We start from the raw sequence: 27,550 nt of genomic DNA, 5'->3' as shown, positions 1-27,550 counted from the left end.
GAACTGGAAAAAGCCATTGTCAATATATCAGCAGTAATAGAGAACATTGAAAATCGGACAATAGATGCGATAAAAGCACTACAACTAGAGGTATCTAGCCTGTCTCGGGTCGTGTTACAAAATAGAATGGCATTAGATATGTTGTTGGCCTCCTAAGGTGGAGTATGTACGATCGTAAATGCTAGTTGTTGTATGTATATAGATCAAAGTGGAAGAATTTCTACAGACCTGGAAGAGATTAAGAAACAAACTGCAGTTTTACACGAGGTAACGAGAGATGACATAACATGGGGGTTTGAAGAGATGTGGAACAAATTAACATCGTGGTTACCTAATTTTGGTTGGTTAAAGCAAATTTTTGTTATGATCATTGTCCTTTTGGCATTGGGAATATTGATCTGTATCATGATAAAATGCTTTATGTGGCACTGTCAAAATACTGTAAAAAGCTATGAAGATTGGAAACGAAACAAAATAAGACACCAATTAGAAACAGGGAAATACTTTGAATCTTTCAAAGAAGATGAAAATCTGTGACAGGCGGAAGAATCCGCCTAAGCATAAAGAAAAGGGGGGAATTGATGCAGAGGCTGACACTAGGCCTAGTAGATGCAGAAATAGAACGTATGCTTTGACTCAGTGTATTGTCAGATAAAGGACTTCGGAATTTGTTAGAAGATTAACAATTGTCTTCATAAGTTGATTTACGTAGACAAGCCAAGGACATAAGCCTGTGTATGTAATGATATGTCTTGTTTGTGGAGGTATCCTGTGTGATAAGGGGAGATGTTCTGTCTTTTGTGATGTCTGAGCTAAAGTTAGGAGATAAGCAGAGAAGTTGTTTGTGAGGCCCAGAAGAGGAGCATACTGCGCAAACTCATACAACAAGGGTCAAACAGCGGACAAGTGAGGAAGACTATGGACGACCACCAGAGGACTCCTGTATTGGTTTTGCTGGCAAGGTTTTGGTAGCGGGGGGGGTTACAGGGGTGGCTTCTGTAAGAAGTTGCTGGAAGTTTCCCCTGTGTTCGAGAGAGAGCCAATACCAGCCGGCTCTAAGATGGACCCGCTGCCGGCCAAGGCCGAGCCAATCAGCGATAGCGGTAACGCCTCTGTGATAACATTTTTAAGAAGGAAAAAAGTTGGGACAGGCAGATTCGGCAGCCGGAGAGAGGAGTGAGAACATGTAAGAGAAACAACTCTGCGGACACCAAGGTCAGTGAAGAAGGAGGGGGAGGAGATGCTCCAGGCGCCGGAGCAGAGATTCCCCTGCGGCCCGTGGTGAAGACCATGGTGAGGCAGGCTGTCCCCCTGCAGTCCATGGAGGTCCATGGTGGAGCAGATATCCACCTGTAGCCCGTGGAGGACCCCACGCCGGAGCAGGTGGGTTCCTGAAGGAGGCTGTGACCCCGTGGGAACCCTGCGCTGGAGCAGGTTCCTGGCAGGACCTGCGGATCTGTGGAGAGAGGAGCCCACGGAGCAGGTTTTCTGGCAGGACTTGTGACCCCGTGGGGGACCCATGCTGGAGCAGTGTGCTCCTGAAGGACTGCACCCTGTGGAAGGGACCCATGCTGGAGCAGTTCGTGAAGAACTGCAGCCCGTGGGAAGGGCCCACGTTGGAGAAGTTCATGGAGGACTGTCTCCCGTGGGTGGGACCCCACGTTGGAGCAGGGAAGAGTGTGATGAGTCCTCCCCCTGAGGAGGATGAAGCGGCAGAAAACAACGTGTGATGAACTGACCGTAAACCCCATCCCCGTTCCCCCTGTGCCGCCCTGGGGGTTGGTAGAGAAGCCGGGAGTGAAGTTGTGCCCGGGAAGAAGGGAGGGGTGGAGGGAAGGTGTTCTGAGATTCGGTTTTTTTCTCATTACCCTACTCTGGTTGATTTGTAATAAAGTGAGTTAATTTCCCCAAGTTGAGTCTGTTTTGCCCGTGACAGTAAGTGATGAGTGATCTCTCTCCTGTCCTTATCTCGACCCACAAGCTCTTTGTTATATTTTCTCTCCCCTGTCCAGCTGAGGAGGGGGAGTGATAGAACGGCTTTGGTGGGCACCTGGCAACCAGCCAGGGTCAACCCATCACAACTCCGGACGACCACCAGAGACCTCCAGTGTGCTTGCGTAAAGGACATTTACATATGCTAATAGCTTTTCGGATAACTAATGACTATGCATAACATTTTTTGGAAATCTAGTGAATATGTATGTAAGGCATGTATTTAACCCATACAGTTAAGCTCGTGGTTAAGCACGTTTGGAGGAGCGATCCCCTGTGCTTCCAGCGCTGCAATAAAGAATACTGAACTCCATCACCGAATGCTCAATTTGTGAAACATTCCCCCCCAGCTTTTGGAGCCAAAGATTGAAAAGAAGGTAAATATTCCAAATTCACCTCCTCAATCCAGAAGGAATAGGCAATTGCAGACCTACCCACTTGCAAAATATAACTTCAGTAGTACAGTGTTAAAAGGTGTGTGAATGTATGTGTGTGTATATGTAGATGCTTATTTTTAATGAAATGTGTATTGAATATGTATATTTATCAGTATATTGGAAGGTTTATAACTGAAAAAAACTTTAAAGACAGTGGAACAAAGAAAACTTTCCTTTTTGTCCAAGTACTATGATCCAGTGGTCCAATTGTGAACAATTTTTCATAAAAACAAGGAGAGGAGAGTATAGAGATATCTCATTTATGTATCCTGAATCCACTGAGGTGCTCATGGCAGAGGTTACACCCTGTAAATTCTTCTATAGAAGATTTATTTAGAGCCCTCTCCTGAAGTACTCTTGTATATGGCTTCAGGATTAGGGCTTTTATTTTTCTAAGCAATAGCAATTAAATGTCTTCACCCAATAGCTGCTTTCTTCACAGAAAAGCACTTTGACTGGAAGTGCACCACAGAAGTTGGAAACATTCCTTTTCCCATGCAGGATCCTTTTCCTATTGTGCTTGATTAGGATAAGAAAGAACAAGAGGGTACAGTATTATCTAGTTCATATGCAAATCTAATAATAATGATCAATAAATTATTTTCAGTGAATTGGCGAGGATGTTTGGCATCTTAAGTTGCTATACTTCATATGCAGCTGTATGGTGGGTTTGACCTTGGCTGGCCACCAGGTGCCCACCAAGCAGCTCTATCGCTCCCCTTCCTCAACTGGACAGGGGAGAGAAAATATGACGAAAGGCTCATGGGTCGAGATAAGGACAAGGAGATCACTCAGCAATTGCTGTCACGGGTTACAGTGTGTTACAGACTCAACTTGGGGAAATTAATTTATTACCAATTAACAACAGAGTTAGGGTAATGAGAAATAAAACCAAATCTTAAAACACCTTCCCCCCACCCCTCCCTTCTTCCCAGGCTCAACTTTGCTCCTGATTTCTCTAACTCCTCCTCCCTGAGCGGCGCAGGGGGATGGGGAATGGGGGTTGCGATCAGTTCATCGCATGTTGTCTCTAGCTCTGTGGCCTTGCAAGTGTGCTAACTAGGTACCTGCTGTGTATGTCAGTCTTCAGCTGACAATGTGCTTGTGTGGGAAAGCTGGTAAACACTGACATGTTCAGTACATGTGTGGGGACAAACACCAGTATGTGGCAAGGGTGGTGGTGACCTGTTTCACCTAGATTTCTGTTATTTAAGCTACCTACTACAGTGTGCTATGCCTTTGCAGGCAAGAATGAGAAACTGACCCTATCTTTGCAATATGAGTCCACGAGTACAGGTGCGGTATGACTGTGTATTGGTTTTGTTGGCAAGGTTTTGGTAGCGGGGGGGGGGTTACAGGGGTGGCTTCTGTAAGAAGTTGCTGGAAGCTTCCCCTGTGTTCGAGAGAGAGCCAATACCAGCCGGCTCTAAGACGGACCCGCCGCCGGCCAAGGCCGAGCCAATCAGCGATAGTGGTAACGCCTCTGTGATAACATTTTTAAGAAGGAAAAAAAGTTGGGATAGGCAGATGCGGCAGCCGGAGAGAGGAATGAGAACATGTAGGAGAAACAACCCTGCGGACACCAAGGTCAGTGAAGAAGGAGGGGGAGGAGGTGCTCCAGGTGCCGGAGCAGAGATTCCCCTGCAGCCCGTGGTGAAGACCATGGTGAGGCAGGCTGTCCCCCTGCAGCCCATGGAGGTCCATGGTGGAGCAGATATCCACCTGCAGCCTGTGGAGGACCCCACGCCGGAGCAGGTGGGTTCCTGAAGGAGGCTGTGACCCCGTGGGAAGCCTGCGCTGGAGCAGGTTCCTGGCAGGACCTGCGGATCTGTGGAGAGAGGAGCCCACGGAGCAGGTTTTCTGGCAGGACTTGTGACCCCGTGGGGGACCCACGCTGGAGCAGTGTGCTCCTGAAGGACTGCACACCGTGGAAGGGACCCATGCTGGAGCAGTTTGTGAAGAACTGCAGCCCGTGGGAAGGGCCCACGTTGGAGAAGTTCATGGAGGACTGTCTCCCGTGGGAGGGACCCCACGCTGGAGCAGGGAAGAGTGTGATGAGTCTTCCCCCGAGGAGGATGAAGCGGCAGAAAACAACGTGTGATGAACTGACCGTAAACCCCATTCCCCGTCCCCCTGTGCTGCTGGGGGGGTTGGTAGAGAAGCCGGGAGTGAAGTTGTGCCCGGGAAGAAGGGAGGGGTGGAGGGAAGGTGTTCTGAGATTTGGTTTTATTTCTCATTACCCTACTCTGGTTGATTTGTAATAAAGTGAGTTAATTTCCCCAAGTTGAGTCTGTTTTGCCCGTGACAGTAAGTGATGAGTGATCTCTCTCCTGTCCTTATCTCGACCCACAAGCTCTTTGTTATATTTTTTTTCTCCCCTGTCCAGTTGAGGAGGGGGAGTGATAGAACGGCTTTGGTGAGCACCTGGCAACCAGCCAGGGTCAACCCATCACAGACTGTAGGTGCAGAACACGGGATAGTGGAGGGAGGAAGGGGGCAGGCGGGGTGGTACGTGCAGCCCTGTTCTGAGAGCAGCTCTCCTTCGCGCCTGGGCCTCAGGGAGGGAAACTACAGCTCTCAAGAGCCTTTGCACATCCCGTGCATGCGCACATGAGGATTCGCGCCTCAAGCGTGGCGGCGGTTCCCGCGGCACCAAGCGCGTTCCTCTGCGGGCGGGGGGGGGGGGGCGTAGTCATGAGCAGGACTACAATTCCCAGTAGCCCCTCATCTCGCGCGTGCGCACGGTTCCGGCCCGTTCGCACTCCGCCGTTGTCGCCGTAGGTGGGGGGGGAGGGAGGGAAGGAGGGAGTGAGCGCGGCGGGGAGGGGGGGGGGTGAGAGTTGAGAGTTCAGCGTTCAGCCACCGTTGTCGCTGCCAGCTTGGACTCATGATTCCTATATGCCCGGTAGTTTCGTTCACCTATGGTAAGTAACGGCACTCGGTGTTTATGTGTGTCCATGCGCGCGGGGGGGGGGGGGGCGGCGGGGAGGGGGATGGGGATGCGGCCCGCGCGCGGGGCGGGGGAATGAGGGGGGGGTCCTGAGGCGCCGTGTCTGACTTGGCGCTCGCGCGCTCTTTCTGTCTCTTGTCTGTCTGTTCCCTTCTCCTTCTCTCCCCCCCCCCCCCCCCCCCCACCCGCCTTCTCCTCCTGCCCCTCCTTCCACCTCCTCGTGCCGGGCCTCCTGTCATGGCCCCGACCACCGCCGCCGCCTCTTGGTTATCGTCGCCACAGTGCCCAGCCGGCTGGGAGAAGATGCCAAAATGGCCACCGGCAACTACTTTGGTTTCACCCATAGCGGGGCTGCTGCCCAGTATAGGTAACCGCCGCGACCCCTCCCTGCCCCGCCCCTCCCTCTGTCCGGGCCCGGAGCCACCCCTCCCCTCTTCGCCTCCGGTCCCCTGTCCCTAACCGGGATCTCCCCGCCCCCTCGGTGGTGAGTGCTCGGGACTGCTCCCATGCCCCGCCCCGTGTGGGGGCCTCTTCCGCACTCCGCTCCTCCGGGATGGTTGTGCTTGGGACCATTCTGCTTGTCTGCCCTGCCCGTGGGTGTTTTCTTATCCTCCAGCTTCCCTGTATCCCCAGTGGTGTGAGGGTGGGGAGGTGGAGCTAGGCACCACGGAGGAGGAGGAGAATCAGCAGCAGCATCAGGTCTGAAGGCCCTTAAAATAAAATGGCTACTTGCAGTCAATAATACTAGTGAGTTACCGTCTGCTGCCCTCGGGCCCTTCAGCTTCGGGGAAGATAGGGCTTGCTCCTCAGGTCTTTGTCTCCCCCTATGTCAGTGTGGGAGGATGGAATCCTTTTTAACATAGGTTAAAATTGCACCACTCCAACCTATGGGAGACTGTATGGATAAGGGAAGAGCTGAAGTACCAGAAAATACAGGGGACTGTCATTCCACTGAAGCAATGTTATAATTAATGTCTCTCAGAAAATAAAGAAGGTACTTTTGGGGCCAGGCACCTTTTAAAAAGACTTCCTACTTGGATATTTAAGACCAGGAGCAGGTCTTATAGTGGAGCTAAGTGACCTGTAACTGTACATCTTGTATAGACATACTGTCTTAAATCTTTGTATCTTTGTATTCTTTGTGCATCCAAATTGTGTATCAGAGCATTAAGAAGTAATTGGTAGTATCTATTATCTCACTTTTTCTGAAATCAAATTACTTAATTTGGCAAAACCCAGATGCAATCAGGAATGTTTTCACATTTTTGGCTTGTATTGGAGTACCACCTTGAAGTCTGTGTTTGAATCTATGTTATTCGTTTCATAAATCTGTAATAAAGACCTTCCTTGACTCCAAAGTCTTGGTTAATGGGAGAAACAGAAGAATAAAGCAAATATATGAGGGGTTATTAACAAACGAATGCAGATGTGCACTACTGTTAACTAGCTAATCAAAATTGCATACCTGACATAGTTTCAGGAATATACAATTTTATGGGGGTCTTGGAATGACTCCCAATCTATTCTTTCTATTCTTTCCTGGAAATGGACATAAAGTACATTAATTTTCATTTATTCCAATGTATAATAGTTGAAGGAGAGGATTAAACTTAGCTCGTCTTGTTCTTTTAAGATTAGGTGCTTGCGGTATGTTTGTTTTACTTGACAGTTCTAGTGAAATTTGAAACTGGGTTATCATGGCGTATGAAGGAGTTTCTAAATAGCATAGAGGATTTTTTTTTGTAAGTAAATAAGCAATCTAAGTGAATAATAAACTGAGATCCATACATCTGCAATTTTGAAGTGGAGATTAATTTTTAAAAATTATTATTCCTTTTATTGTGGAGCTGAGGTGGTCTATAGACTTAAGAATCTGAACAACTAATTTGAAATTTCCTTTTGAATTTCAATATAAAAACATATAATTGGAATAAAGTTCAAGTTCAAAACTGTTTTCATAGTTAATCCTAAATGTGTTCTTGAGAAAATGGAAAAACTAATTGAAAGAAGCTTTTTCCTTTGCTATCACAAGTGCAAGATACTATTCCATTTGCATATCGGTAAAAGACTCTGCATCCTATAAATGGTTTGTATATTTACCACATCTGAAAGCGAAGAGACACAGCAATTGGTGTTAAAGCAGTCCTTTCATAAGAATGAATTTAAAAGTTTGAGCAAAAACCACAGGACTCGCTTAAAATGCCTAAAAGGGAGGTTACCTTCATGAAGCAGATTCAGCAGGTCCTTAGTAGCTTGTTTATGGAGTGCTACAAAATGTATGTTCCATTCCAGTATATTTGAGAAAGAGATGGTGGTGGCAGGGCAAGATAATAAAAGATTTAATATTGCAACAAGTCCTCTAAGATTGTTACCGCTATTCAAAGTAACAGTTTATAGAATAGCAGAATTTCTGTGTCATTAGAAACTAGGATAATAGAGAATACAAATGGATGTTTATCTGTGTAGTTAATACATAGGTGAGTCTCATAAATCTACGAAAAAAAAAAAAGAAGAAAATTCTGGCCACAGGACTAATCCATGGATTTTAAAAATACTTGCTCAAAATAGCAAGTTGGTTTAGGAGGGCAAATCAGACACTTGAAACTGAAGACCTTAGTTTTTTTGATATATGCCATTTAGAAGTCTTAGTGCTGTAGTTTTTATAGCAAGTAACAGAAACTTTCATAATAAACACATTTAGTCACATTTTTGGGGGGTTTCTATCTTGACAAAATGGCTGTCAAAAATTCTGGTGCACTGGGAGAACTTTAGGCTGCAACTTTAAAGGAATCTCAGTCAGTGCTTCCTGATGATAATATATAGAATCCTGTTGATTTCAGCACTTACTTCAACTAAGTGCAAAAAATCTGTGCAGTTCTTTTTAGGATACAAGCCTTTCTTGGAATATTTCAAAGTATGAAAGTGTTAAATTTTCAGCTGGAGACATGCAGAAGAAAAAAACAAAACCAACTTTGCATCAGAAAGAAGAGAGTCTAAATAGTTTCTGATAAATAATTTCAAAGGAGAAAAATCTGCTATACTAACTAAATATTTGAAAGGTACTTGTAGTAAAGGTTTTCCTTATATAATTCTAGACTACTTGTAAGACCAGTATAAACCCTGTTGGAATTCCAGTTTCTCAAAATGACAATATTCTAATTTGCATTAATAGTAGTGAAGGGACTATGTAGTAGAACTATTGGTTCAAGGAAATAGCTTCTTAAAATCAACAATTGAAAAGAAAAAGCTATTATTGGCATAGAAATCACTGTGTCTTCCTGTGATTCTAGTTTATGTGTGGCCATGGTGGATCATTTAAGTTCTCCCTCATCCTTCACATGAAGGATAAATTAAAATTTGTCCAAGGAATATAGTCTTAACGTTAAATACTGATATTTGAAGCAGTTATAAAGGCCAGATTGGTAGCTGCTCAGATGTTAGATCTTGGATTTGGGAAATTCATGAGTAGTGTGTGCAGGAGTTGATAACGTATTTACTGTTATAATAGTGTAAGCGGTGTAGTTCCCTGAATTGACTAGATAAGAAAGAGAATAGATGTCTGGTTTTATTAGTTCATAAATACTAGTTTTCATAAAGCACATTTGAAATCTTAACTTGTTTCATATTTAATCAAAGGCAGCAAAAGAGCTAAGTGCCTTTTAAAGCTGTAAATAATGGATTAGAAGCATTCTTGTTCCTTTCAGTGTTATCACTGCATAAAATTTTCTGCTGCCCTGCTTATTCAAAATTCTTTGTGCGCACTACCCAGTAATAACATAATGACTTAATGAGAGAAGCATTAGATTATGCAAATACCGATATAGGAAATTTCTCTGAATATTGCAATACCTTTGTACTTTCTGCTAGTGTTAGGTATTGGGGCCTAAGGTTATAAACCTGCATGCAATGCAAAACTCATCTGTTACTTATTTAAGTAACTGTATTAATCCATCTATTTAGGAGCCTGGAATAAATGTGGAATTTGGTGATACTAGTCCTCTACTTTGTGTGTGTGTGTGCTCTCTGTGTAGGCCACCTGAGCCACTGTGTGTCTATTCAGTTTGAAATTAACAACCTAATATTGGCTTGTCTTTCATGTATAAAAAAAAAAATAGTAGCATTCTTGATTCAGTGCTGGAGAAGAGGCATAGTAATGCTTTTATTTTAAAGTTGGCTGACTGAAATGTGGGGATGCTGATGGAGAGATAGGGACATTGAGAAATGTTTGGACAGAGAAGTGTGCAAATGTGGTGGTCTCAATTAACCTCATGTTAAGATTTTGGTTTCTGTTAAGATAAGGAATCTTTGAGTGTTGGAGTTTCATCTTAGTGATGTTCATACTGTGTCCCTGCTCTAATGAGACAGGTCACAGATGGGAGGTTCTTGAGTAGTTAGGAGTGATTTGTTAACTCTGAATTGCTATCAAGTAGTGTGAATATTATGAAGTGTGGTGAGCCTTCACAGATAAAGGCAATTGTAGCAGTTAGGGTCTAGAGCCAATCACGGGGCCTGTGAGTTTAGGTTAAGATGCAGTCTTCTAGGCAGCCATATGGAAGTGAACTCTTGCAATTATAGCTAGTTTGGCATTCAAGTGCAGTGCACGATGTTACAGGATATTCGAGACTGGTGCAGAACAGCAAAGGAAGGTGAAATGCTGTGGATGGATAAGTTGGCTATTGAGAATTGTTTGGGGGTAGAGTGTTTTTTCACATTTGCTAGTACTTCTAATTAACTCTTCCTTTTGTCTTCAGTGTCTGCCCCAGTTACCTCTTCTTCAACTAGATACTGGTTTCAAAAGTATTCAGTCTTTCAGAGATGTTAGGGCTGTAATCCACACAGGCCTACTAGCCTAAGCTTAAAGTATCACTAAACATAATTCAGACTTGTACTGGTGGACAACAGGAAGATAGGGACAATACTGAGTAGGATTTAAGGCTTATTCTGAAGTGAAAATGTGCCACTACACTTAAACTTATGTTAAGAAAAACACTTATTCATCTTACAGTATTATGTGCATCCCATTCTAAAATGCATGGGGAATGAAAATAATCGTAGTTTTATCGTAGGATGGATGTACATATAGTATAAAAACTCCAAATGCTTTCTTTCTGTGAATTTTATGCCTATGCTATCTTGAGTTGCGTCACATCTTAAAGGATGTGCATTTTTAGCAAAAGGGACTTCACTGAATAGGATCATAGAATCATTTAGGTTGGAAAAGACCTTCAAGATCATCGAGTCCAACCATCATCCATGCCCACTAAACCATGTTCTGAAGTGCAACGTCTACACGCTTTTTGAATACCTCCAGGGATGGTGACTCAACCACTTCCCTGGGCAGCCTATTCCAATGTCTGACAACCCTCTCAGTAAAGAAATTTTTCCTAATATCTAACCTAAATCTCCCTTGCTGCAACTTGAGGCCATTTCCTCTTGTCCTATCTCCAGCCACCTGACAGAAGAGACCAGCACCCACCTGTCGTGGTTTCAGCCCAGCCGGTAACAAAGGACCACGCAGCTGCTCGCTCACTCCTCCCGCCCCCCTCCGGTGGGATAGGGGGGGAGATGGAGGAGAGAAAAGAAAAAAAAAAAACTGGAACCTCGAGGGTTGAGATAAGGGCAGTTTACTGGGACAACGCAAAAAAAGTTACAACAACAACAACGGTACTAATGAAAGAGTATACAAAAAAAAAAGTGTGATGCACAGTGCAACTGCTCACCACCCAGGACCCGACGCTCCGCCACTTCCCCCACCGAAAGTTGAGAGAGAGAGCAAGAGAGCCCTCCCCCCGGCCCACTCCCCATATATATACTGGGCATGATGTCACATGGTATGGAATAGCTCCTTGGCTAGTTCAGGTCAGCTGCCCCGGCTATGCCCCCCCACCTCCCAGGTTCCTGTAAAAATTAACTCTATCCCAGCTGAACCCAGGACACCACCTCACTACAACCCCCCTTCAGGTAGTTGTAGAGAGCTATAAGGTCTCCCCTCAGCCTCCTCTTCTCTAGACTAAACAGCCCCAGCTCCCTCAGCCGCTCCTCATAAGACTTGTGCTCCAGGCCCCTCACTAACTTGGTTACCCTTCTCTGGACATGCTCCAGCACCCCAATGTCTTTCCTGTAGTGAGGGGCCCAAAACTGAACACAGTACTCAAGGTGTGGCTTCACCAGTGCTGAGTACAGGGGAACAATCACCTCCCTGCTCCTGCTGGCCACACTTTTTCTGATGCAGGCTAGGATGCTGTTGGCCTTCTTGGCTACCTGGGCACACTGCTGGCTCACATTCAGCTGGCTGTCAACCAGCACCCCCAGGTCTTTCTCTGCCAGGCAGCTTTCCAGCCACTCTTCCCCAAGCCTGTAGCGCTGCATGGGGTTGTTGTGACCCAAGTGCAGGACCCGGCACTTGGCCTTGTTGAACTTCATACGATTGGCTTCAGCCCATTGATCCAGCCTGTCCAGATCTCTCTGTAGAGCCTTCCTACCCTCAAGCAGATTGACCCTGCCTCCCAACTTGGTGTCGTCTGCAAACTTGCTGAGGGTACACTCAATCCCCTCATCCAAATCATCAATAAAGATATTAAACAGAACGGGGCCCAACACCGAGCCCTGGGGAACACCACTAGTGACCCGTTGCCAACTGGATTTAACCCCATTCACCACTACCCTCTGGGCTCATCCATCCAGCCAGTTTTTCACCCAGCGAAGAGTACACTTGTCTAAGCCATGAGATGCCAGCTTCTCAAGGAGTATGCCATGAGAGACAGTGTCAAAGGCCTTGCTGAAGTCAAGGAAGATAACATCCACAGCCTTTCCCTCATCCACTAGGTGGGTCACCTGGTCATAGAAGGAGATCAGGTTGGTCAAGCAGGACCTGCTTTTCGTAAACCCATGCTGACTGGGCCTGATCCCCTGCTTGTCCTGGACTTGCCATGTGAGTGCTCTCAAGACAAACTGTTCCATAATCTTCCCCGGTACTGAGGTCAGGTTGACAGGCCTGTAGTTCCCCGGATCCTCCTTCCGACCCTTCTTATAAATAGGAGTCATGTTGGCAAGCCTCCAGTCCTCTGGGACCTCCCCTGTTGACCAGGATCGCTGATAGATGGTGGAGAGTGGCTTGGCAAGGACCTCTGCCAGTTCCCTCAGTACTCTTGGATGGATCCCATCAGGTCCCATAGATTTGTGAGTGTCCAGATGGCGTAGTAGGTCGCTAACTATTTCCTCCTGGATTAAGGGGGGTATGTTGTGCTCTTCATCCTTACCTTCCAGCTCAGGGAGTGGAGCACCCTGAGGATAACTGGTCTCCCTATTAAAGACTGAGGCAAAGAAGGCATTAAGTACCTCGGCCTTTTCCTCATCTCTGGTGGCTACGTTCCCTTCTGTATCCATTAAAGGATAGATATTCTCCTTGGGATTCTTTTTACTGTTAACATATTTGTAAAAACATTTTTTGTTGTCCCTTACAATAGTGGCCAGATTTAGTTCTAGCTGAGCTTTTGCCTTTCTAATTTCCTCTCTGTATGATCTAACAAGATCCCTGTACTCCTCCCGAGTTGCCCACCCTTTCTTCCAGAGATGATAAACTCTTCTTTTTTTTCTTGACTCCTAGCAAAAGCTCCCTGTTCAGCCAGGCCGGTTTTCTTCGGTGGTTTGACTTGCGGCACATGGGAATAGCCTGGTCCTGAGCCATTAAGATTTCCTTCTTGAAGAATGTCCATCCCTCCTGGACCCCTTTGCCCTTCAGGACCATCTCCCAAGGCACTCTCTCAACCAGTGCCTTGAAGAGGCCAAAGTTAGCCCTCTGGAAGCCCATAGCGGTGGTTTTGCTGACCACCTTCCTTGCCTCACCAAGAATTGAGAATTCTATCATTTCATGGTCGCTAAGCCCAAGACAGCCTCCGACCACCATACCTCCCACCAGTCCTTCCCTGTTTGTAAACAGTAGGTCTAGCAAGGCTCCTCCCCTGGTTGGCTCACCTACCAGCTGTGTCAGGAAGTTATCTTCCACACACTCCAGGAACCTGCTAGACTGCTTACTCACTGCTGTGTTGTATTTCCAGCAGATGTCTGGAAAGTTGAAGTCCCCCACGAGCACAAGGGCACACGATTCTGAGACTACTGCCAGCCGCTTGTAGAACAATTCATCCGTCTCTTCAACCTGGTCGGGTGGTCTATAACAGACTCCCAGCACAATATCTGCCTTGTTGGCCTTCCCTCTCATCCTCACCCATAAGCACTCCACCTTGTCATCACAATCGTGTAGCTCTGTACAGTCAAAACATTCCCTAACATAGAGAGCCACCCCACCACCTCTTCTACCTTGCCTATCCCTTCTGAAGAGCTTGTAGCCATCCATTGCAGCACTCCAGTCATGGGAGTTGTCCCACCATGTTTCTGTGATGGTGACTAAGTCACAGCTATCCTGATTGAGCTGCATGGTGCTGTTTCTCCTTTGTTCAATCTATGTTAGTTTTAAGTGCTATCTTAAACATGCTGTTCTAGCTTATTTAATGTACACAAGAAGCCTCCAGTAAGTTACTGCTGTTTATAAAAAGATTTTGATAGACTTGTTTTCAAATTAGTGAAGTCCCACTCTCAAAGGAGATATGCCAACATTAGAAAGGCAATAAGGGCTCTGGGTTTGTTAACATGGGCTGTATGCCAGTATTGCAGTTGACTAATGCTGGGGAGATGGAGAAGGTGGTGGTAACTAGTAGGAAAGGTGCCTCACTAATCAGAGGAGCCTTTGTCATTTTTAGGAGGGAAGTCTACCAACTAGTTTAAATTTGCAACAGGCTCATGTCTCTAGGAACTGAGCACTTGGGGAAGATTTTCTATTAATGGTATAGTTATGTTCTTTGTAGTTGTAACCTCAAAATGGATTGACGGTTGCAGACTTGACTCTGGGGTGTTAACTTATGTGTAAAATTTTGTTTGCTACTTAAATGCAACAATGGTAGGTTAAAGTGTAGTTATGTTATTGGTACCTAGGAAAGCAAAGTAGTAGCTTAAGGCAGGAAATACAGAATGCTTTAAGAATTGCATACAATTTTCCATTCTAGTGAAGTTTCTTTCCTTTTATAGAGAACTTCCCAATTTTAGCATTTTTTTCTGTTTAAGATCTTCATTAATGATCTGGATGATGGGGCAGAGTGTACCCTCAGCAAGTTTGCTGATGACACAAAACTGGGAGCAGTGGATGATGGGGCAGAGTGTACCCTTGGCAAGTTTGCTGATGACACAAAACTGGGAGCAGTGGCTGATGTGCCAGAAGGTTGTGCTGCCACCCAGAGAGAGATATCTCAACGGGCTGGAGAAACGGGCTGACAGGAACCTTATGAAGTTCAACAGGGGGAAGTGCAAAGTCCAGCACCTGGGGGGAACAACCCCATGCACCAATATATGCTGGGGGCCACCCAGCTTGAAAGCAGCTTGGCAGAAAAGGACCTGGGGGGTCCTGGTGAACACCAAGTTGAACTTGAGCCAACAATGTGCCCTTGTAGCAAAGAAGGTGAATGGCATCCTGGGCTGCCATTAGACAAAGTATTGCCAGCAGGTCAAGGGAGGTGATCCTTCCACTTTATTCAGCACTGGTGAGGCCACACCTGGAGTCCTGTGTCCAGTTCTGGGCTCCCCAGTGCAAGAGAGACATGAACATACTGGAGAGAGCCCAATAAAGGGCCACAGAGATGATGAAGGGACTGGAGCCTCTCTCCTATGAGGAAAGGCTGAGAGAGCTGGGACTGTTTAGCCTAGAGATGAGAAGGCTCAGGGGGGATCTTATTAATGTATATAAATACCTGAAGGGAGGATGCAAAGAGGACAGAGCCAGGCTCTTTTCAGTGGTGCCCAGTGACAGGACCAGAGGCAATGGGCACAAATCAAAACACAGGAGGTTCCCTTTGAACATCAGGAAATGCTTTTTTTTTTTTTTTTTACTGTGAGGGTAACTGAGCACTGGCACAGGTTGCCCAGGGAACTTGTGGAATCCCCCTCCTTGGAGATATTCAAAAGCTGTCTGGACATGGTCCTGGGCAACTGGCTCTAGGTGGCCCTGCTTGAGAAGGATTGGACCCTCAGATAACCTCCAGAGGTCCCTTCCAACCTCAACCATTCTTTGATTCTGTGATTTTGACAGGAGAAAATGTTAGTAGTTGTTATGTCTGCCTGAAAAAGTACCGTCTCAAGCTCAGTTTTCTGTCTTGCGTTATCATTGTGAACATGGCTGTTAAGTAACTCGAATAAAATCGATGCTTTGACAACAAAGGAAGCGGTATAGGCATTGAGCTGTCCGTTGTGTGCAACTGAGTAAAGAGAGGTAGATACAGAGCATGTATTTGCATCACTGTTACAGACACTTGCCGTTATGTTGTGATGTACAGTGAGAAAACATTGCAGAATGTGATTGGATTTCAATGAGGTAGTGAGACTAAACGTGAAGATGAACAAAGCAGTGAGGGTGTATTGAAAACATGAGGATATTCATCCTTGAGATGAGTTATTGATAGTACATGGTTTAGCTATCCATCAGCACTCGGTATTTTTTGTTTTTAATAGAATGACGCAAGGATGTTTTTAGAAACAAGGAAGAGGAAGGGAAATTCAAAATGACTGCAGAGAACCGTCTTTTTTTTTTTTTTTTTTTTTTTTTTTTTTAGGCCGTGTGTAGTTAAACCATAGAATATGTTACTAGGAACTGCTAAAATTTAACAGAATTCAAGAGAGGATTGCACATGTGCATGCCTTCAGGTCTAGTGAATTGTGTTGCAAACAATGTTCTGTTCACAAAGTTGTGATAATAGGAAATAATAATTTTCATTAAAGTTCTTAAAAGATAAATTCAGTCTTCACAATTTTATGCCTATAGTGAGTAAGGCTCTAGAAAAACAGAAGTCTTTTCTAAAATATAACAAAGAATAATAATTATTTTGTTTTTACTTGACTCTGCCCAGGTTCTATTAACACACCTGAAACTTCATCTGACCAGTTACTCAGTAGTGTCTCTTCCTAGGTTAGAAACTGAAGCAGCAGCAGATTGTAGTGCTTCTTTCAGTTTTTGGAGAGTTAGGTCATACTTGTTTCAATCTTCATATCCCTGAAAGAAAAACTGCAAAATTGTATTTTTTGCTATTCTGACTAATAGTCTATGAAACTTTCTGAAATCTGGCAGTTGGGTCTCAACAAATATGGTTCCTTAATGCTAAAATGTTCAAATATTCCTAAAAGTTGGAATTTGAGAAATAAGGCTTACTTAGTGTGGGGTTTTTTTGTTTGCTTGGTTTTTTTAGTTTAAGGTATTTGTATTTTAAAAATTATTTTTAAGAGTAGCTTAAGTGTTGTGTGAAGATTAGCCTGAAAAATCACTTTTGCACTTGCATGCAAAAAAACTGCAAGAAATATGTTTTAGAAGTTGTCATTTCTGAGGAAGCGGGTAGTTTGGGTAGAGACAAAATTGGTTTTAGTCCTGATCGTAACTCTATATCAAAATAGTACTCTTCAGAAAACTAAAAAAAATTAAATGTCCTTTGCCTCTAGGAAGAGAGTTTTCAGTGGTCATCGCCCTAAATGGAGCTGGAATAGCAGCAGCGTTAACGTGTGTGTTGGTTGTTAGTACAGAGATGCACTGGAGATCAGCTTTTTTGTATTCCTTTGGCTTATGTGCACATGAATTACAATTAATTTTTGGTTTTAAATTAAATCAGTGTGATGAAAAGCAAGGCTTATAGGGAATATTTTATGTGCTTTCCTCTATATATACCTTTTACGTGCTATATATCTTATATGGAAATAGACTGCGTTTTCCTGAAAGTGTATTCCTCTGACAATAATTACTACAGATACCTTATTAAGTTTCTTAACGCATGACTTTACTCCACAAATATCCTGATGTGGAAAATAAAATATCTTACAATCTTAAGTTACCTGAAGTTATTACCTGGCAAAATAGATAGCAAGAAAATGCAGCAGTTTGATACAATGCTATTGTTAATGTGCAATAAATAAATAAAGCTTTCTACCTTCAATTTTTTTTTTTTTTTTTTTACAAAAAAATCCTCAACACTTTTTTACTAGAAAAGGCCAATAGCTGGAAATAAAAAAGGACAAGAGCAAAGTGTTCTCCAGAAGATAATTTAGTATTTGTTTCTTAAATTTAAATGCTCTTAACTCTCTGTCATTCTTGGGCTGATAAATCACAGGAAATCCAGACCTTCTATCAGTGTTGCTATATAAAGTAACTAACAAGTGAGGATTCTGCTATTTTAGATCTAATTATAATACAAGTTCTCATTTAAGCTTTTTTTTGTGTGTTTGTAAGAATGTTGCTCATTTGCAAACCTATGTTAAATAGCTATTTAAATTAGACAAACCTGTGTGTGTGGAACTGGAGAACAATGTTTTGCTAAGTGGACACCAATACTTCATTAATTGCTATTGATCAACATTTTCTGCCTCCTAGCCAGCTTCTAACTTAAAATAATTTTAGGTGTGCTGCCATCTTTTTTCACTTTGGAAGCCCATATTTCTTTTTCTAGATAAAAAACACTGCTACAGTTTCCTTGTTGAAGATCTTTGTGCAGTTCAGAAAAGATTTTTAATTGTTTCTTGAATATTTGGTATTTTGAAAAGGGGAACAAAAATTACTAAGAGAAATATGAAATGATTAATCTAGTTATTTTAATAACTAATGTAGAGTAGTGATGGCTAACACCTTTTTGAGAGCTTGTTCTTAGGGTGTGGACTTTTTGTTGCTGGTGTTTTAATATAACTTAGCCAAATGTAGGTGTTCAGGCTGGACTTTTCCAGGCTAAATATCTACCTAGAATTATACTTTTTTTTTTTTAAGCTATACTATATATAGTTTAATTTATTTTATAAGCTATACTATAGCTTAATTTGTGGTGTAGAATTGGGCAGGGAGATCTTAATAACTCTTTGATGCCTTAGTGTTTTGGAATGGGGACTTAGAATTTGCAAATGGGGAAAAAGATTTTTACATGTTACACTGTTTCAGAATCATAGTTCTGAGTGTACACAGCAATATTAAATGTTGATACCATGAAAGTAGCTGCAGCGTTAGTCTTATGTCCAGCTTGCAAAGTATCAAAGCAAAACATGCACCTGTCTTGGGAAAACTTCATTTCACTTGGTGAAAGGAGTTTCGTACACCAGACAGCAATGTGGACAAGGCTAATTTTTGCTGTGGCTTTTGCTCTGGGATTAATTCTGCAAGACTGTGAGCCAGTGTGGCCCTTCACTCTCTAGAAAATCAGATTGACATGGTATTGGAGATTAGTGTGGAGAAAGATATGTGGTCACAGCTCACTGCAGTCAGTCTTATCTAGGAGGTTTAATATCATAGTGGTGTTTCATAATATGTGGCACTCTTTCTGATACTAATGCATCAGAAAGATTTGTATTTTCCATCATTAATGTCAGTAGAAATTAGTATAGTTGTTATTCAGATTTGAGTCAAAGGTGTTTTACAAAATAAACTTCTCATGCACTGTAATACAATATTTGTGTGTAAAGAATTAATTATCTTGATCTTGAGGTTCCTTAGGTAAGATGTGGAAGATGAGAGCAAGCTAGGTATACACTGGGGTGTAAAACTTTTGAATAGAAGCAAGTTTATTTGGGAGGAGGAAGCTGTCATGGGGGGAATTTAAAAATGAGAGAGGGGTTCAGATCGCTTAAAGAATCACCTCCAATTGTATTAGCAATAGAAAAATGATTTAATAGAAATTTGTATAAAAGTGTGACTTCACAGAATTCGTTGGCAAGGTTCGCTCTATTACTTAGTACATGGATGAAATGCACACAGGAAAATTAAATCAGAATCAAACTAAACTTATGTATATAGGGACCAAAAACATAATAGGGTAAAAGGAAATGTGGGAAAGGGTAAGGGAGACCCTCCTGTTGAGTCACGAGGTTCAGAGAAGACCCCCTTGCTTTCTAAACTCCTGTCGGAGTCTAGGTGCAGCTGGATCGACTCCTAGTCCCAGACTTGGACAACGGTTTATGTCTAAAGGGATTATAATAGCAGCCTGAAATTCATTCACAGGTAAATAAAAATCATGACAGTAATTTAATTATAAATTTGAAAGTATTAACTTATAATATACTTGCTATAACTTAATATCTTATACTTACTATAGACTATTCAGGTTAGTACACACATGCATAAAGACACCAAGAGAAATACATATAAGAGAGAAAGAGAGAAAAAGAGGTATACCTGTTAAAAATTCCCCTTGAGGTCAGTGAAAACATTCACTTTTAATGCTTTGGCATTTGTCTTAATGGGTGAAGGGTTGAGCCTCAAGGAGCAAAGAGAATCAGTCCAGGTCGCGTTGGATTTCAGCGACAGACCTCCGATTTTCACAAACAGGAAAGTTTGTGAGCTCTGAGAGGTGTCCCACTCAGAGGGAGATGCTGGTCACAGCCTGCTGGGGTCCAGGAGAGCTCAAAGGGCCTCACTTAGTACCACTGTTTATGGATTCGGGAGATGATTGACTTTCGTCATTAACAAATTTCTAGAATCCCAGCTGTGCTGGAAAATTCTGAGACTGTTAGAGAATAACTCAAAACACAGACACAGGATGCTCCAAGATTGTCAGGGGAGGATTGTGATGTCTCAAGGTTGTTATGAGAGAGAACTGGCTGGAAGTTGTTATGAGAACTGTCTATCTCTACTCCCATTCCCCTGCCTTTGCCGGGCAGCAGGAGTCCTTGAGATGCACAGCATATCTCCCTGTCTTAGCTGTGTAAGAGTTCCTGGCACAGTCAAGGGTCGCTTAACTGCCTGACTCATTACACTTATGCTAAGGCCTAGCGAGCCTTCCTGAGTTTGTAAATCAGCCTGGAGAGAGGGAAAGAAATGCACTACCACAGAAGCAAAGAGCATGGGGAAATAGAGATATGAATGTAGCAGTTTAGGGCAGGTAGGGAGAGACAAAAAACATTAGGTAGGTAAGGTGCTGGAAATTACCTTCTGTAGTTGACTGAAACATACATCTACAGAACCTGGAGCAGAACAATTGAGTGCAACATGTAGACTGTAAACTGGCTGTGGCTGGGATAGTGAAAACACAGTGAAATAGAAATCCAAGCTGGAAGATGAGTATCGAAGAATGTGTGTTGTTCCTAGAAAATAGAAATTAAAGTGAGCTTGGTGGAGAAGCACTGTTACTATTATGATCAGCTGAAGAAACAGGTGTGGTATGAATAAAATATATTCTTTTTGAATAAAAGTCTCTGGCAGAAGAGGTATTATTAGAGCAATACAGCAGAGTAAGATTTGAAGCTGCCAAGTTCTTTGCCTGTAACTTCTTAAATCAAAGAATGGTGTTTATTTTGATAGCAAGTTAAAACACTGTGAGAATTGTAATATGAAGTTACCTTGAATTGAATGTTCACAAACTGGGTTTGCTTTAAGTAAATGTTGGTCTAGAACTCATTTGCTTTTGAAATAATATTTTATAAACTAAGGAAAAAATTATTGACAGTGAGGGTGCTCAGACACTGGAACAGGTTGTCTAGAGCAGTCTTGCAATCTCCATTCTTGGAGATGATTGGAACCTGACTGGACACAAAGCCCTGAGAAGCCTAATGTAACTTTGAAATTAGCTGTGCTTTGAGCACAGGGTTAGAATAGATGACCACCAAATCTTTGTTTCAGCTTAAACTATTCTGTGTTTTTTTTAAGCTCCGCCTAGTTAGTAAAGCTAGTTGGACTGCGTATCTTTTCATACGAAGAGTGCTAGAATTCCTTGAACTCAAAGATGCTAATAAGGATATTAGAATTTATTTTGGGGAAGAGAAGAATTGACCCACAAAGAAAACTTGCTAGGTTACCAGGTCAATCAGTTAGCTTCTCTGCCCGCTTGTAATTTGGTTCAACTTTTTCCAACTGTGTTGGGGGATTAAGCTAAACTGAATTACTTACTTTGTTGTGGTGAAGAACACACATGTGGTTTGTTATCATAGCTCAGCTGACATACTGCATTTTATTGTTGCTCTAATAACTTGATCAGATGCCTAAGTCTTTTGGAGTCTTATTTATTGGGACTAAGTTGAAATACTTGATGTGGTGCAGTATGGAAAATTATTACTTAAGGTAGAGATTACTAAAAGAATTGTAGAGAAGGAGCTGGTAGAGGTGGTTAGTAGAATTAGAAGAGTGATTATCAAATAGGAATAATTGTAGTGGAGTATGCTAGGGATTGGTCTTGAGTCTTACTTAGTATTTATATTAGTATGGTGTGTCATGATATTTGATGCAAGGGAAATATTGTCAATACACAGGTAACTTTACAAGAAGCTGCTCTGAGGAAGCTAGACTGGAAAGAAAGCAGTCTGGAGCAGAGTGGGTAGCACAGCTGAAACTTCATCTGAATTGATGCATACAGTTCTTGCTGTCTATAGTAAAGAAAGAGTAGATAATACTAGGATAGGCGCAAAGAACAACTGCAAGAAAGATCAGTGGAATAGGGAGTCTGGTAAAATAGTCTTGGAGGAGGTAAGTTCATCTTGACAAATGTGGTGAGGCACTAATCACCAAACAAGGATTAAAAACTTGTAAGTTAAATGAAGTTGGCACAAAAATCTTTTGATATAAATTAATTACATGAAAGTGTTTAGTCATCTTAATGTTAAAAGGTTCTCAGTAAGACCATGGGGAGAAAAAGAAACATCATAAATTTAGAAAAGATGTTGCCATGAATTTCTGTAACATAACTTTTTAAAAGGAAGAAGCCAGTCAACTCTAGAATATTTTTCTTGTAGTCTTGCAAACTTGATCGCTAGCTCTGCATGATGTTGCGGAAGCGAGGGGAACAGGTTTGCCAAAGTAAACATGGTCATAGAACTATATTAGTTTTAGAAATCAAATGATTGGGGTTGTTAATTCTATACCATGATAAGGAAGTTAGATACAAAAATAGCACAGAAGAAATGAAACTGTTGCAGAATCTTGTTAATAGTCCTGCTCATAATGATCACAATCTGTTCACAATATTAAATACTGAAAACTGTCAGGCAGCTTTAATCATATATATTCTGAGAACAAAAGCGTTTTCTTTGATAAACTGACTGATACTGTTACCTCATAATGTGTTTTGAAGACTGTATTGTATTTTGTAATAGTAACTTAAGCACGGTTTCATGAAACTTGAAGAGCCAAATTAATGCTTCCTAGACAGGTCCCTGTTCTTTCTCTCCCTCCCATTTTTTTTCCCCTGCTTCCATACATATAACTTATGTGGGTTCTGGCACTCAGCAGACTGTTTTGTGAGCTCCAATGTTTCTAACATTTCTACCATGTTAGAAATGAGCTCAGGAAAAAAAATTGTCATAGTTTTCTGCTAGATTAATGAGTTAAATCAGTGTGCTGAATAGCTTGACAAGTAGCAGAACTAGCACTAGGGATGGAATAGGATGGCATAGCCAGGTTTGGTATATGGGAGGAAGGAAGAATAAGAGTGGGGATAGGATGGAGCAAGACTTTTCCTTGTTGGCAGTATTAGACTGTTGATGTGCTCAAGTGCAGTCTGAGTTAAATGGTCTGCTGCCTGTTTTCTCAATTGAATCTATTTTTAGTAGATATATATGATAATGTGAATGATCTCAGAACTTTTGAATATTTTATACTTCTGTACTGTTAGATATGTAGATAATGCAGCCTAATTTTATAGATTGTCACTCACTTTTACCATCATAAAATAGTCTTCCTGAATTTTCTGGTGGAGTCTGATTTCTCACCTTAAACTGACAAAATGGAGAAACTGCCTATATACATCAAGTAGGAGGAATTATTTCAAGCAGTGGTGGGAGCTACACCAGAGTGGTTCAGGTCTTCTCCTTCCACTGTTATGCGAAGAAGCTGAAAATAAAATGAAAGAATTGTGAGTACAACTCGCAACTGAATTAAATTTGGATGGAATGCAAGTGGTCTCTTAAGCAATCAGGGGCCTAAGATGGGAAGAAGGTGGAGTCCAGGCATGTAAGTCCAATAATAATAACATTTTCTCTGTGTGTTTCTGCTGTAAGATGTTGTTGCTTGTTTGTTTGTTTTTTTTTTTAATATATTGAAGTTAATGGGTTCTGCTGTAATTAAAATGACAAAATCATTTTTTTTCTTAAAAATAATAAAACATTACTAAACACAAGGGAGTTATGGAAACGTCTTTTGCAAAAATAATAGTATCTATAGTTAAAAGGTGCTTTGTTTCTGGTAGTTATGTCAGAGAGAATATTGCAGTCTTTAGGGAAAAAAAAATACCATAACTTCTTGTTCCTTTTGGTTTCGAGCATAATCATGCTGCAATTCCACTTTGCCACTGAGTATGTTTGCTTCAAGTGAGATTTCATTTTTCTATTTTCTTCTAAAAAATAGGGGATACTACCTCCTTGATAGGCATAGAATTGGTTTTGAATTATCTTTTAATAGTGCTGTGGAGATGTGGAACCCTATAGAGATTCTTAAATATTATTGAAAAGCAGTGCAGGAAGTGTACCAAAAATTTCAGAATAATCACTCAATCTCTATTTCTTATCATTGTTCCAGACAGTGATATTTTGCCCAGTTTACTTTATTTGTTTAAAAATCAAAATAACTATTGTAGGCTTTTAATCATAATGCAGTTATAGATCAATATAGGACAATAATATTAGTTTCAGTTCAAATAATTAAGCCTTTGAAGCCATTATTTTTTATTTCTGCTGTTAATATTTACTCGTTCTTAGTAAATAGCCACATATTAATGTCCTATCTGCAAATTTAAGAGAAGCAGATTAGTCTCAGCATGTGCCTGGAAGATTGCCAGAGCTCTGGTACCAGTCTTGCTCAATCTGACTCTTCTTTTGATGCTTTATGTTGTGAGGCAGTGGGCTTCTGTACGAATGAGTGGGGCCAGCTAATTTTCACGGAAGCCTTTTTAAAATCTCATTACTTTAACATGGTTTACTGAAAAACATCATGCAAGTGCAGGTCAGTAATGAGCTCTCACAGAAAAGTAGTATTTTTCTTAATTTGACAGGTATGACAGTTTTATTGAAGAACTACTAAAACACTTAAACTTATCGGTCATGAAAAGATAACAGTGTAAGACTTCTGTATTATTTTGAATGAAAGACTTGGGTTCTTTTCAAGCAGTGGAACACCCCCCCCCCCCCCCCCCCCCCCCCCCAAGAAAGTCATCACCTGCATGATATGTCTGCATCCACAGAAGCTTCAAAATGACACAGCCTTTTTAATGGGGGTGGAAGAGAGGTAATAAAACCATTAAAGTATATGATAGCTGCTTCAGGTCTGTTTGTAGAACAGACAAGTATTAATCAAATCTGGGATTTTGAAATGTTAGGCATTAGCTTAGTATGTTGAATTAATCTAATTATTTACTTACTGTCTTTTTCCAATATAGCCAGCAGCCAGCTTCGGGTGTAGCCTATTCCCATCCAACTACAGTTGCTAGCTACACTGTCCACCAGGCACCAGTTGCTGCACACACCGTTACTGCAGCCTATGCTCCAGCAGCAGCTACAGTTGCAGTAGCCAGGCCTGCTCCAGTAGCTGTTGCAGCTGCTGCAACAGCTGCTGCTTATGGAGGCTATCCTACAGCGCATACAGCTACAGATTATGGTTATACACAGAGGCAACAAGAAGCTCCACCACCACCACCTCCTGTCACTACGCAGAATTACCAGGTGTGTTAAAAAAAAATCACACAAGTAATTTTTTTTTAAATAATATGTTAAAAAGAGGAGGCCTGTTTGAATAAGAGAATGTGATGATATTTATATTTTTTTCTTCCATGAATTACAGTTTGAATGCAACTCAAATTACTTAGTAGCTAAAACTGATAGAATGTGAAGTGACTGCAGTCTCATATGGTGCATATAGAGGATTATCAGCAGTAGTACTGCAGGAGTTAAGATTTAGACATTCACACAATAAGCAATGAATTTACATTTATCTTCAAATGATTTTTGTGAACTACTGCTGAAATACTTGTTTCAGCCTAAATGTTCAAGTGGCATGTGGTGAACTGGGTCATGGAATTGATTTATATGAAAAAAAACCTGTTCCAATAAAAATTTTCAGTGGGAGATAGAAGTAGTTCCCTTGTCAGATTCCTGGGTGCCACAGGAGCTCTAGTACCAAACATAAGAGGATAGAAGATTACCCTAGGAGAGGAACTACCCTTTGGGTAGGTTTTGGGTACACTTTGTGAGATTACTGCCTAACCTTGTGTGGCTACAGGCTTCTATAAAAGGGAACTGTTGTCTGTTTTCATCTTGCCCTGACCTTTGCCGACACTTCCTTGTGTTGAATCTAGGAGTTGTCAGCATTTGAGTGGGTCAGTTCAGGATAAGGATCCAACAGGAAACTAACCAACCAAAAAAGGAGTAGCAGCTTTCTATGGGAATGACAGGCTTCTGCAGAATTTCCTTGGTTCTGCACAGTTGTAATGCCAATGCAAGAGACAGAGGTGGGATCATGTAGGGCTGTGAGCAGAGAAGTGATGGTACCTCAGTGTATTGGGTTTGTGTGGCAAGGTTTTGGTAGCGAGGGGGTTATGGGGTGGCTTCTGTGAGAAGCTGCTAGAAGCTTCCCCTATGTCCCATGGAGCCAATGCCAGCCGGCTCTAAGACGGACCTGCTGCTGGCCAAGGGTGAGCCAATCAGTGACAGTGGTAGTGCCTCTGTGATAACATATTTAAGAAGGGGAAAAAAAAAGTTGCGGCAGCACAGAAATGGCAGCCGGAGAGAGGAGTGAGAATATGTAAGAGAAACAACCCTGCAGACACCAAGGTCAGTGAAGAAGGAGGGGGAGGAGATGCTCCAGGCGCCGGAGCAGAGATTCCCCTGCAGCCCGTGGTGAAGACCATGGTGAGGCAGGCTGTCCCCCTGCAGCCCATGGAGGTCCACGGTGGAGCAGATATCCACGTGCAGCCCATGGAGGACCCCATGCCAGAGCAGGTGGATGCCTGAAGGGGGCTGTGACCCTGTGGGAAGCCCGCGCTGGAGCAGGCTCCTGGCAGGACCTGCGGATCTGTGGAGAGAGAGGAGCCCACGTTGGAGCAGGTTTTCTGGCAGGACTTGTGACCCCGTGGGGGACCCACGCTGGAGCAGTGTGCTCCTGAAGGACTGCACTCCGTGGAAAGGACCCATGTTGGAGAAGTTTGTGGAGGACTGTCTCCCATGGGAGGGACCCCATGGTGGAGCAGAGGAAGAGCGTGATGAGTCCTGCCCCTGAAGAGGATGAAGCGGCAGAGATAACGTATGATGAACTGACTGTAACCCCCATTCCCTGATCCCTGTCCCCCTGTGCCGCTGGGGGGGGGGGTTGGTAGAGAATCTGGGAGTGAAGTTGTGCCCAGGAAGAAGGGAGGGGTAGGGGGGAAGGTGTTCTAAGATTTGGTTTTATTTCTCATTACCCTACTCTGGTTGATTGGCAATAAATTAAGTTAATTTTCCCTGTCAAGTGTGTTTTTCCTGTGATCGTAATTGGTTGAGTGATCTCTCCCTGTCCTTATGTCGACCCACGACTTGTATTCCTCTTCAGGAATAAAGAAATTTAGCAGTACAAATTGGAGCGCTGCATCAGTTTTGCAGTTGAAAGATTTGTCTGTAGAGGTTATCTTGGGACTTATCTAACATAAGTGTTTACTCCTGTTCAGCTCTTAAGAGTGAGAAGTTGCAGTTTTTCCTGTCTGTCTAGATTCACACAATGCAAGCGTATATGCACATCAGTAACCCTAGCCCATTGGTTTCAATCAGACATCTTAGATGCAGAAAGATGAGGGGTTTTACATGGCCAGGTAGTTTCCCATTGGAAATGTGGGCTTTATTTGTATCTTTATCAGCTTTTTTTCTGCATTAGCATTTCTTAGTCTTCAGTGGATATTTCTAGGCTGGTGTGTTTATGCACAAGAGTTATCAAACTCTTATGGCACGGCTCATAGTTAAAATGTGCATTTACTATGAGACAGAGGACATTGAAATAGTATGTCCCTTGTAACAATTCTTTAACTTTTTAGTCCTAAACTTATCAAGGCATTATCTAGATTCTAGTTAGTATTTTTGTTTAAAAGGACCATACTGTTGCTGTATGTTATAAATTCCTTTGTATGGCTTTTGTAATTTGTTATATATGGTAATGAATTGAAAT

General features: G+C 42.5%; 1 protein-coding gene and 1 non-coding gene across 7 annotated transcripts in view; both read left to right on the top strand.

Annotated features, from left to right (window-relative positions):
* Positions 1–5,232: 5,232 nt before the first annotated feature.
* Positions 5,233–27,550, top strand: part of LOC121232772 (zinc finger RNA-binding protein-like) — a 39,232-nt gene continuing 16,914 nt past the window's right edge. For 2 of the 6 annotated variants that reach the window (XM_041121197.1, XM_041121196.1), the window contains exons 1-4: positions 5,239–5,353; positions 5,662–5,746; positions 24,533–24,649; positions 24,801–25,083. In XM_041121197.1, the coding sequence (XP_040977131.1) occupies positions 5,317–5,353; positions 5,662–5,746; positions 24,533–24,649; positions 24,801–25,083 (522 nt within the window). In that variant the 5' untranslated portion in view covers positions 5,239–5,316. Of the gene's footprint in view, positions 5,354–5,661; positions 5,747–24,532; positions 24,650–24,800; positions 25,084–27,550 lie in introns of all 6 variants that reach the window. The other 4 variants (XM_041121198.1, XM_041121199.1, XM_041121200.1 and 1 more) reach the window with 4 other exon arrangements.
* On the top strand, positions 22,167–22,303 carry LOC121232846. Its single transcript, XR_005931734.1, has one exon. It is a non-coding gene; the product is annotated as a small nucleolar RNA SNORA66 (small nucleolar RNA).

The sequence above is a fragment of the Aquila chrysaetos genome, chromosome W (assembly GCF_900496995.4).
Source record: "Aquila chrysaetos chrysaetos chromosome W, bAquChr1.4, whole genome shotgun sequence".
Lineage (NCBI taxonomy): Eukaryota > Metazoa > Chordata > Aves > Accipitriformes > Accipitridae > Aquila > Aquila chrysaetos.
Note: the sequence above shows the minus strand (reverse complement) of the source record. Positions and strands in the feature narration are given on the sequence as shown.